The sequence below is a fragment of the Lates calcarifer genome, linkage group LG6 (assembly GCF_001640805.2).
Source record: "Lates calcarifer isolate ASB-BC8 linkage group LG6, TLL_Latcal_v3, whole genome shotgun sequence".
In the NCBI taxonomy this organism is placed as follows: Eukaryota; Metazoa; Chordata; class Actinopteri; family Centropomidae; genus Lates; species Lates calcarifer.
Window position 1 is genome coordinate 21,756,085 of NC_066838.1, and position 12,190 is coordinate 21,768,274.

The following is a 12,190-nucleotide window of genomic DNA, read 5'->3' on the forward strand; positions in this document are numbered from 1 at the left end:
TGTGTGTTATGTGTAACAGCACAGGGTGAACACATGTTGTGAGCAGAAACGTGACACCGAGCGATTGTGTGACTCCTCTGCTCCACTCTGTCCTTGACCACAGCCACAGGCCGGCTGCCAGATTCAGCTGATCTGCTCCAAGAAAATCTGAGTCTCCATCTCCCACAGTGAATTTAAATTTAATATCCAGGTAATATTACACAGATAGTGATGCACTAATGTGTTGGCTGCAGTTTTCTTTTTCAGTGACAGTGAAAGTCAAGAGTTACACAATTAGAAAAGGAGGGAAGGAGGGAGGAGGAGGAGGAAGGGGATCATGCTTCGAACAGGCGAGGAAATCTTATCTCATTAACTACTTAGCAGTTACTCTTTCTTTTTTGAGCATGTGACATAATTATCCCTCCTGAAGCAGCTGATTACTGCAGAGTAAACAAGTTTCTACAGCTTAAATAAAATCTAGAGATTTCAGAATGAAGGTAAAGACAGAAACGTATGTGTTGAATAAAATCAGAGAGTTACGGCCTTTTGTACAGATATTAGACGTTTATTCAGTAAAACATGAGGTTATTCTCTACAAAATACTATAAAGATAATATAAAATTAATTCACAATGTAAGTGCAAAATCAGTTTGAGTTTAGAGTTCTAAATTGTAAGTATAAATGAATGTTCAGCAGTTGCAAAAGATGTGATTAAATTAATATTAATCTGTCAAAAGAGTGTTTTTAATTGCACCAAGATATCTATCACAGCTCTGCTACACAGCCCACACACAGTCTACCAGTTCAACCATCCTGCAGTAAAGCAGGGTTTTTACATTTAAACATTACATGTTAAATTCCTAGCCCCTGTGGCTCCAACCGCTCTCAGCTGTCCAGAAGTATCAGTGGAGCTGAGCTGCTGCTGCTGCTGCTGCTCGTCTGTCCGGTTACTCGCTCATAGTTGGAGTCACTGGAGGCGAGTGTCTGTGTCGGTGGAGTTTGCTCTGACTCGACGTTTGTCTCTGGGTGGAGCGAGAGGGACGAGCGAAGCAGAAAGTCAGGGTGCTGCTGCTGGAGCTGCAGTCGTAGTTTCCGTCCTGATCAGAGAGAGAGAGAGAGAAGAAGAAAGAGGTGGATGGAATAATAGAAAAACTTCACAGTAGAACAACAGTTTGTTGTTAAGTCTGTAACTAGGGCAACCATTTGTCGATCAACTGGTTTTACAGTTGATTAAAAACAAAAATGACAACTATTCCTTTGTTCCAGCTTCTCAGATGTGAGGATTCATTGTTTTTCTGTCATATATCACAGTGAAGTGAATCATTTTGAGATTTGGACTGTCAAATAAAACAAGCAGTGTGATGACATCCTTGACTACTCTAAAAGATCAGGAGAAAATGTTCCTCACAATCTCCTACAACCTAAACTAATGTCTTCAGATCCTCTGTTTGGCTCCAAACCTCAAATTTATTCAGTTTACAGTGACAAAAAGCAGCACATTTTCATACGTGAGAAGCTGGAATCATCAAACATTTGGCATTTTTGGCTTGAGAAATAACTTAAAGATGTTGCTGATTAACTTTCTATAAATCAGATTTATCGATTTTTTGACTGTTCATTGCAGCAATAGTGGTCGACCAGTGACTGACAAGTGTCTCTGTTATTTTGTGAATGGTGAATCAGCTACAGGTGTATTTTACAGATATATAACACCAAACTGATGAAAGCTGAAGTTTTCACTTTTAGATGATTTTACATAAATCCTCTTTAGATAATAATGTAAGCAATAAAAATATTACAATCCTAAATAAATGTAAATCCTAATAAATATGACCTCAATAAGAAGCTGTATATTTACTGTGTCAATACCCTTTAAATGACATCTCCAACCTTGGAGTGTAACACAAAACATCGCAAAATTAGCATCATTATAAGCTGCTGTAACTGTTAGTCCACACTTAGAGGAAAAATGCCCTCAGACACAATCAGTTAAAATCCCAAAGCAAACATTTATCAATAAATTTGATTTGTAAATGAACTGAAAGAACAAACAGACAGACTTTATATACAAATATTTACACATAACTGTATATTTAAGATACACAGCTTTGTGTTCACGCTGTGCTTTAACTCCCTTATGATCAATGTGGAAATAAACTGGCTCAGGACTGAACCTCTGATGTTTTTCTTCTCACCTCTGCTGTGACAGTCACGCTGTGTCTGACGCTGTGGTTCAGGCTGCCTCCCCTCTCCTCTCTCTGGGCTCGGCCGGCCGCCTCCTCCCTCTGCTTCATGAACCTCTGGTTGACGATCCTCGTCACACTGTCGGTCCTGTGCAGCGGGGCGGTGGGAGGCCTCGTCGGGACACGCTCCAGGTTCTTCAGGCCGCCCTTTGTCTTCTGTCCCTGACCCCGGCGCTGGTTTCTCAACACGGCCGCTCACTCTGCGCAGAAACTCTGTGACCAAACCGTAACGGTTGGCGCCTGCAGATTTGGAGGGAGGCTTGGCGCTGCTCAGAGAGCCGTGGTTCTGTCCTGCACCCGCTCTGGTTTGTCGGGTCAATGTGAGGCCAGAGGGGCTTTGGTGACTCAGGTTCCACAGTGCTCGGTCTCTAGAGGTGGATGCAGAGGAGGAGGAGCTCAGACTGGTGGTTGAGGGGAGAGGGGATACACCGGTCGCAGAGTGTCTCCGGTACAGTTTAGGTGAGGAGGTGGAGGGTCTGGGCCTCTCGATCCGACCTGCTACTCCATCCAGCGAGGTGGAGATGTGGTGAGAGCGGGCAGAGACCAAGGAGGAGCTCAGGAGTCGAGAAGGGCTGCCTCTCGCAGCCGCAGGACCCTGAGTCCTATCTGTCTGCAAACCAACACTCACCATCTGTGGCTTCATGTGGGTCTGAGTACCTGAGCAGACCACGTCCACCCACCGCCCCGCTAATCTCCCTCTCTTCACCTGTGAGCTGTGAGTCTGCCGCCAGCTGGCCGTCATCTCCTTCATGTCGTCACTCAGGTTAGCGGACGAGCCCAGACAAAGCGGAGAGAAGGAGGTCGGCGGCGTGCACCAGGGAGAGTTAGAGCTGACAGACTCTCTGTCTGCGACAGGGCTTTGCTTTGACTGAGCCAGCTGGACTCTGCGAGCTGATGGGGGGCTGTAGTAAATGCGGAAGGCCGACTTCTCCGGGGCAGTGTGGCTTCTGTCCATGGACATCTGCTCAAAATCAAGATCAGGGAAGCTAAGCGGCATGATTAGATGGTCCCACGTCTTAACGGGGTCCTCTCGGTCCAGCTGAGCAGCCTCCTGGCTCAGATAGCACCAGTTCTTCCTCTTAGAGTCGCATGGCCTCAGTCTTTTCCCCTTTGAGCTGCAGATCCTGTGAAAACAGCAGGAGACACATGAGTTACGACTTCAGTGACTAAAGGAGAAAGATGGACTAGATGGAGAAAACACTGACCTGCCAGCTGCACAGGGTCGTTCATCACGAAAGAAACCAGTCACGGCTCGCTGAGCAAAGAGAGAGAAGACAGAATCAGCAGATTTAACTTGTAAATCATGTTATTTCTGAGAATCTTTAGCTGCATGGGTCTAATTGTAGCTCTGCTGATAGATCCAACACGTTGCTCCAGACTGAAGTAACTCAATAATAATTAAATGGATTGGCATGAAATTTGGTAGAGACGTTCGTGTCCTCCTCTTGATGAAATTCTACAACTTTAATGATCTTACGATTTTTAATTTGTCCAATATTTTGGTTCATGATCAAATATCAAAACTGTCCCAGCAGCCTCAGCTGTTTGTGTTTAGTGCTAATTAGCAAAACATGCTAACATGAATGCACACCAAACTAGTTCTCAGTTTCCACTTGTTAATAGCTTTTACATCTGCATCTGAAGCCTGAAAAGTTTTTTGAAAGCTCTGAAATATCCGACGTGGTGCTGAAAAGTCAAAAAGTGCAGCCAAATTCTGTTAAAAGTAATTTAACACTGACTAAGGACAGTATTGTTAATCCTCATACATCCAACTACCTTCTCTTCCACATGATGGTGACCTGTTTAATAATATGTTGTGTTCACATCATGATACAGATGGTAGATACGAGCGAAATCTGATGATGAAGATGGCAGCATTTGGCTCAAAACATGGCTGCAGCTCGCTTGGCAGTAGTCATGATTTATAACAAACTGAATGTTCCTCTGAGGAGAGGAGGGATTACAGTCTAGTCAGTGGAGTAAGAAGGAAAAGCAGCCATTAAAGAAATAAATCCTGCCCTTCACAAAGCAGCTCTCGAGTCCTGCTGTGCAGAGGACACACCGACAGTCCAGTGGCAACAACTCAAATGTTAGATTACATTTCTTATCTGATGAACCAAGCAGGTGGATCCAGTACCTGAGGACAGGTAAGTATGAAGACCACATGCGCTGGCTCACGTTTGGACACTGCAGAGAATCAGTTGAGGTTTTTCATGCAGCAGATTTGAACACGCCTGTCCTGCTTGGCTGTAGCCCCTACAAGAGATTAGCCTAAATACTTTGGCATGAGTCTTTTCATGATGCCTGTTGAACCGAGTGTCGGGAGGACGCGCGGCCAGGGAGACGGATCATCAGCAGGGACATGCCTGAAGGGTAAACACCATCCTTACCTCAGCTGTCTTCCCCTGCGTGGCCTTGGCTTCACCGTCAAGTTCAATCCGCTCATCCTGAAGCCCTGCACCCAGGTCCTGCAGCAACCCTCGTAGCACAGACATGGTTTTGTCCTTACCCTAAATAAAAAGAAAAGAGCAGATATATTTAGATATTCCACCTTAGTTCACCAGATCTGGCTGATTCTCATCCTCAGTAACAGTAAATGTTTAATTTTACCTCTTTCCCCTGCACGTCGGGTCCTTCAACCTGACACCACTGATGGAGGATCCACAGGATCTGCAGGGAGAGTTGCATCTTTGGGTCCCTGCAGCTGTGGGGGAGGTCCCACTGGAGAGAGGGTGCTTGTCTTCTTCCTCTCTCCTTAACCTCTGTGGTGCAGAGGTCTTCAACACACTCCTGCTTACTTGGTGACTCTTTTATATCACAAACATTCGCGTCATGATCTGTACAGTCTCCAGAGACGAAGGAGAAAGTGTATGAATCACAGTGAGAGTTTTTGCCTGAATCTTCTGTTAAAAGTGACTCCATCCTCCCGATGAAAGCCAACAGCATGGCCTGCAGAAGCTCCAGAGCCTCATTTAGAGGTCCTGGTAGGTATATCTTCTGTGCTTTACCGTTCAAGTCCACATCTGTCGGAGACAGACAATGTCCATTTTTTGGTGGCGTCGTCAGGAGCTGTAGGGCGGAGCTCAAAATGCAGGAATGATCTCTGAGAGCCAGAAGGGTTTCACAGTCTTTCAGAGTTATTCCTTTAAGACCTCTGTCAGGTTGTTTGTTGTTCTCGCTCTCCTGACTGTCAGAGGGGTCCCACTCACCTCCTACAGGACCTTCCCGTGTGATATTAGAAGCAGTGATCATCCCTTCAGTTTGAGATTGGTTGCACAGCAGAGATGTCTCAACATCACTTTTACCCTTTTCCTCTTCCTCATCCCTTTTCAAAATTTGCTCCCTCTCTTCTCCTCCCTCCGCTGCCGGATTTTCCTCCAAAACATCCCGATTCTCTTCTTCTTCTTCTCCTTCTTCCCCTTCCCCTCCTCCTCCTCCTCCTGCTCCCATTTTCTCTCTCATGTCGCTCATTTCTGCTCTCAGTCCACGGTTCTCCACCTCCAGTTCGACGATGCGCCGGCTCAGGAGCGTGGCCTCCTCTTCCACCAGTTTCAGGTGAACTTTGACCTCCGCCTCCCTGGTGTGGGCGGAGTTCTGCTTGCCTTCAGGCGATTGGGTGGCGTCTACATCGCCGTAGGCTGAGTGGTATTTGGCCAGCTCCTCGCGCATGCCCTCGCTCTCTGATACCAACTTGGTGAGCTTCTTGCACATGAGCGCTAATTCCTCTTTGGCAAAGTGGAGTTGGCACTTCAGATCGGCACTGTCATCCTTTTGGCAAACAAACAACAGTGATGACAATCACAATCGAGAATATTGCAACATGTCATTTCCCATGGGCCCAGTTAGTCTTTAAATTAAACATGAATTATAAATATATCAAACCTCGGTCTGTTGACAGAGCCTCTTCTCCGCCTTACTGGCTGTTGATCTGATGCTTTTCTTCTTCAGAGAGTTCTGAGGAATAAAAACATGGCAAAGAGTTTCATCAAGGGCTCAGTACAAACACTCCTCTGGCCAAAAACAGATCAAAAGAGAGCAATTTGTCATTGATAAATTATTTTAAAATGCAATGAAAATGGTTTAAGATGTCTCAGTTTGCTAAATTAGCATCTTTGAATCTTAAAACTGTGATTTATGTGACAACATAAAAAAAAACTTTAGACCTCACACCTCACTGAAAACTAAACAGTTAGGAAGGAATAGTCTGACATTTCTAGCCGAGAGTTAGATGAACATTTGATACCACTCTCCTTCCTGTTAAATATAAAGCTACCGCCAAGATCTGGATAGCTAAGGTTAGCTTAGCACAAAGACTATAAACAGGGGGAAACAGCTAGCTTAGCTCTGTCCAAAGGAAAGACGTTAAGACGTTATCTCTTGGTTGTTTAAATGATCAGTTTGTGGTTTTACAAGGCTACATGTCAGACAATTGACCACAAATTATTGTTTTCAGTGTTTGAATGGTTTTAACAAATAAGATATAACATTCTTTTAACGAGCTTTAGGTGCTAAGAAGGTGGATTTTTTTATTTTTGGACAGAGCCAGGCTAGCTGTTTCTCCCTGTCTCCAGTCTTTATGCTAATGGACAGACATGACAGTGATGTTATTGTTTTTATGAAACTCTTCAGAACTGTCCAGTTATTACATTAAATAAATCGAATTTAAAATGTAAAACGTCTTTGTGCAACTTGTGTCCTTGGATCCAAACTCCTTCTCATCTCCAAGTCCCTTTCTTCTCTACAGGAGCGAGTTTATTTGTTAGTCTGAGCATGAGAGGAATGTAAGCTTCTGTCTGGCGCCATTGTCTCACTCTTAGACACTAGACAGGATGTCAGTGTGTTAATAATAGTCACCTTAAAGTCAGGGCTAGAGGAGGCAAACATATGGGTCTTTTCAATTCAAGGTCAGTGGGCCTGGAGGCTGCCGAGATTTATACCTTGACCCGAAATGTGATATTATGAATTAGAGTGAGTGGTAGATAATCTAGAAGTAAGTGTTGTGCTGCATTTCAAAATAAAAGTGCAGCTTTTGTCTTTATTGTTGTTGTGTTACCGTCCAGGTCCCACACACACGCTCCTCCTCCTCCCTCACATCTATCTAGACTGTGTTTTCTGCTCCTAGATTAGGTAATCTAAGTGGATTTCCCTGTTGGGATCAAAGGGACTAGCAGCTGCCTCAGATGAGTGGACCAGACTGGAGCTCATGCCAAAGCATCGAATCCTGGATTAAACTGAACACGTGTCACACCAGAGGAAGCGATTGTTAGCGCAGGAGGGGAAGAATAAGAAGGTGGACTGGAAACTCAATCACTGTCAGGGTGTGGTGGGCTCGGTTCGATCAAAGCGTGAGTGGTGATGGTTGTAGGTCAGTATGTCGGCGCACCAACATCCGCCTTTATGAATGCTGTAATACACGCTGATCCAGATTTAGCCTAGCTTAACAGAGGCAGAAAGAGAGAAAGCGAGAGAGAGAGAGAGTCTATTTCTGTAATCTCTTGCACCCTCTCTCCCTTTTCTCTGTCCTCGCTCAGCTGAGGAGATCAGCTGTGCCTGGAGTTCAGGCTTCAGCATACCAGGCTGCTTCTCCCCCGCCCAGGCGAAGGGGCAGCTGCAGGCCGAGCCCTGCGCTCGTATCATTGATCTGTGCCAGGGTCATGTGTCACCTGACATCAGGGCGACAACTGGCTGCAGTGGGTGCAGCCGCGGAGAGGAGGATTCCTGACCAGAGGGATGGAGGTTTATGAGGGGGTGTCGGTGGTGGGAGCTTATGTTTCTGTCGAGTTTTAGGCTGCAAATCTGGACCCAATACACTGATTTATTTAAGGTCTCTTCCAGACTTAAACTGCATTCTGTGTAGGTCTCATAACAAGACTTTTCCACTGTAAAATCTCCTGCTTTAATGTCGTACCTCTCTGGCTTTCTCCACCTCAGCCTGTAAGACCTGCTTGGCCACTTCCAGCTCCTGTGTCTTCTCACGGAGCGCCTCATTTTCCCACTCCAACTGGGAATTCTTCTTCCGCACCGCCTCCAGCTCGTTGTACAACCGCAGAGACACGCTCTTTGCAACCTGTAAACAAAGAAAAAAGCGGGTTATTGGGTTATTAGGTCTACTCATGGACTGATTGTGAGAAAATGGTCCCCTGGGCACAGACACGTAAAAGGGCCCCCACCCCCCCAACAGAAGAGCAAGACTCAAAGATTGAAAGAGACGCAAAACAACAACTCTTTGTGGTTGTTTTGTCTCTCTTTGTAGTCATTTTGTGTCTCTTTTTGTGATCATACTGCATCTCCTCCTATATTATTTAGTTTTTCTGTGATCATTTTGTGTCTCTTTGTTGCCAGTTTCTGTCTCTTTGTGGTCATTTTGTAGTCACTTCACGTTTTGTTTTGCATCTCATTTTCTGACTTTCCAACAAGGATTGTTAACAGTCACAATCAGGTCTGGCACTGGGGCCCCTCCCATGACCCCTCGGCCCCCTGGGTCTGTGCCCACTGGTCCCATTCAGTGATCCTACATGGCTCCAATCAGATAGAGCGCTGCTAAGAAAACCTTTTGGTCCTGGTTCTACTCATGAGCATTATTTTGTGACAGCAGTGCGTTCCCTGCAGTTGTTGCTTTGGGTAAAGTTGAGAAACTTTACAGGGAAATACTTGTGACAGGAATCCACCACACGAGTGGATGAGGGGGTGAAGCCGAGGCTGTTGGGAATCGTACACCAACATCGCTCATGCTGGTTCAGAGAAACAGAGTCTGGCTGCCACCGCAGAGTCTCATTTTAACAACGGAGTGATCGACCTGCCACGATTCTGATAAAGATTACTGTGCTTTATGTTTCCTACTCATGGGGAACTACTCACCACATAATTACACCTTGGTATGTTAAAAATATCAACAGGATGCATGATGAAGACATTTCGACCTAATGAAATTTTTGTGGCGCGGGCAAACAGCAGGGAGTACTTTACAGCGCAGCAAACAGTCGTGACTCAGGGCGCTGTCAACTGATTACAGTCCTGCAGTGTGTATGAACAAGTCGATAACTGTTTATTGTACAGAGTTGAGAAAAAGCTTCATGGGATTAACAGAAAATGTTCACTTTGATGTCGGCAACTGGAACAGCAGTGATTCAGAGGAAAAGCCAGATTTTTGGAGAAATAGCTTTTACTGTTTGTTGGTGGTGAGTGGTTTTAACAAGACCACATGGTCATGCACACACAGAGAGAGAGAGAGAGAGAGGGAGGGAGGAGGAGTTATGGCAGAGTCCTGACCCTGATATCGTGCTCCAGGCTCCTGACCAGCTCCCCGTCCACCTGCCCCGTCTGAGCCACTCGGATGCTGCGGCGCTCGGCCTTGCGGAGGCGGTACTGCAGGATGCGACACGTCTTGTTGGCCTGCTCCAGCTGCAGCCGCAGCTCCTGCAGCTGGTACACCTCCTCCTCCTGGAACATGTCGCGTATTTCCAGCATCTCGCAGCGAAGCTCCTCCACCTCATCCTGGGAGAGAAAACACAGGAATGCAACTATTGAGACCTAAAACCAGTTTGGGTTTGAGGCTGTGTTACAAAGTGGAGGTGTGGAGAAGGGAAGAAGTGGGTGTTGAGGAGAGTGTGGTGCTGTTGTGTTCATCAGCCAGAAACCATTGTTCAGTGTCATTAAACCCAGATTTACTGGACAGTGTTTTAATCAACACAACCAGCTCTGTATTTATACCACTGTCTTGATGAATTCTCACCAGACATAAACATGGAAACCTCTCCCGTCCCCTCCATCCATCCCACACAACATGGCATAATGAAAGATGCTATTCAGCTGCATTATGGGAAATGTAGGATATATTGTTTTTGGTTCTTGACTCGTACTAACAATTAAAAGTCAGGTTATCTCAGACTCTGCTGTGTCACTTTTAACTCTTCTTAGTCACCCAACTTTCTGAAAGTGTAACACTTCCTCCCTGGACTGCCATTTTTAAATGCCAAACTTTTAACTTTATTAACAACACAACGCTGAGTGGTCATTCTGTTGGATGTCAGAAAGACAATGTATCCCTGCACAGACCTCCCAGTGATATTAACATTATAGTCCAGTGTATTTTTCATAGTGTGGTATTGGTACTTTTACTTGAGTAAAGGGCCTGAATATTTGATCCACCACTGCCTATTTATAAAGCATGTCATACATTAAGTGAGGGGCACAGCAGTCTCCATCACTCACAGTGTATACAGTGAATTACTGCTCAGATAAACAACAACAGATTAATGTTTCCTTAATTTCTACTTTTAATCACTCTAATTAAAAGTGGCATTAAACAAAGGCTCCTTTGAAACTCAGTGAAAAGCTTCTTAGTTAACATGTAGCTGGTTTTGTTTTGTTTCCACTTTGTGATTTCTCTCCCAATAAGCAGTTTTCTTTTTTGGGAATGTGCTGCCACAGATTATTAAAGTCAAGCAGAGACTATTGACTTCTGATTCTTGCATGAGAGCCTCTCCTCATTTGTCCTGCATTCACTAATGAAGACTGACATGAGCATTTACAGAAAATCGGCTCTGGTGTTCAGAGTCTGGAGGGCCTCCCACTGGGGCTCACATGCTCTCACAGCCTAGATCTAATAAAGAAGTCAAGCCAACGTAGAGAAATTTGGAAAAATAGATGAAAGACACCTGAATATCATGCAAACAGGATTAAAATAGCAAATTAAATTAAACAAATCGAATCAGGTGTAATTAGATTAAACATACTTTCAGATACTCGTTCTCTGATCTCAGATCTTCCACCTCTCTGACAAGGTCCTCGCTCGTCTCCCCCATCATGAGCTCCATGAACGTATCCGAGGAGTTAAACACGCTGGGACCCCCTCCAGCAGCATCGGGCTGCAGCGCGCAGGGATCCCTGGATGCCTTTGCGCACGCTTTGTCGTCGCCTGTCTCTGCCTCGCCGCCGTCCGGGTTCACATAAGCTCTCCCGTCTATCCAGCTTAATTCGTTGTCGCTGCTTGGAGAGTCGTGCTTGTTGCCCTCCGAGGGGCAGTCGGATATTTCCGAGCTGCTGTCGGAGGAGAGCTTCCCAGAGAGGCAGCCGGAGTCTTTGCTCAGGATCCTCTGAAGCGTTGCTGGCGTCGGACAGTTTCCTCTGCGCGCCGGGGCTCCTCTGGCACTCTGCTGCGGCACCGGGTGACACTTTCCCCGGACGCTTTCCCTGCACCCCCGCTGTTTTCACCTCCTTCTCAGAGTCGCGCTGACCGGACTCTGTCTCTTTATTGGAGCCACTCTGAGCATCTTTAGAGGAAGCACCCTTCTTCTTCTTCTGGGCAGAAACCTGCTGGTGCGTCCTGGGTTGTTTCTGGCTCCGGAGCGCAGACTTTGCGCTCTTGTCTCCGTCTCTGTTCATCCCACGACTTTTCCTCTTCTGTTTTCAGACGGAAGGAAAAAAAAAACAGGCATGCAGCTTTTTAAATCAAGATGATCGTGAGGTTTTCACAAACATGTTAAAGTGCTCCTGAAGTCTTCACAGCTCAGTGACTTTAGAGATCCGACTGGCTGCTCTCCATCCTCAACACTGAAACTTTGCCATAACGCACGCACAGAAAGAGGGCAGAGCGTGACCAGTGTCTGACTAACTTTAATCATGACTCCGGTTTTCATTTCCAAAATAAAAGCCTGTCAATCGTCCCTGCAATTTCTCGTTTCTTTTGACTTGAATAAAATATTTTCTACGTTTTTCGTTAGTTTCTTTTTCCCCAATCATCCTCTTACTTGCTGAGGACATTGAAGCTTGTAGCCCCCAAACATATCTCTTTGTACTAAACTATAATCTAATAAAAATATAATTAAATGGAGTGAGGAGACCTTCTCACAGTCTGTAATTAATGTGATTAATTATTTCAAACTGAGATTTATCACCAACTTTTTCACAGAGGAGAGAGAGACGAGAGAGGAGGGAGTTTACGAAGAAGCTTTTATTTTAAAACTCAA

General features: G+C 45.4%; 1 protein-coding gene across 1 annotated transcript; it reads right to left on the reverse strand.

Moving 5' to 3' along the window:
• Positions 1-501: 501 nt before the first annotated feature.
• Positions 502-11,431, reverse strand: LOC108890491 (protein SOGA1). Its single transcript, XM_018687360.2, has 9 exons — positions 10,958-11,431; positions 9,492-9,716; positions 8,131-8,289; positions 6,105-6,176; positions 4,833-5,990; positions 4,613-4,732; positions 3,428-3,477; positions 2,175-3,346; positions 502-1,076 (listed from the first exon to the last, which is right to left on the reverse strand). Exons 1-9 carry the CDS (start codon positions 11,036-11,038, stop codon positions 865-867), a joined length of 3,249 nt encoding a protein of 1,082 aa, XP_018542876.2. The 5' UTR covers positions 11,039-11,431; the 3' UTR covers positions 502-864.
• Between the last annotated feature and the right edge of the window lie 759 nt (positions 11,432-12,190).

Excerpts from the sequence above, each read along its gene's own strand:
- LOC108890491 (XM_018687360.2), bottom strand. The coding sequence starts at position 11,038 with ATGGAGCTCATGATGGGGGAGACGAGCGAGGACCTTGTCAGAGAGGTG. Across the intron at positions 8,290-9,491 it reads GCCTGGAGCACGATATCAGG|GTTGCAAAGAGCGTGTCTCT; the intron begins GTCAGGACTCTG and ends CTTTGTTTACAG. Across the intron at positions 1,077-2,174 it reads GCGTGACTGTCACAGCAGAG|GACGGAAACTACGACTGCAG; the intron begins GTGAGAAGAAAA and ends CTCTCTGATCAG.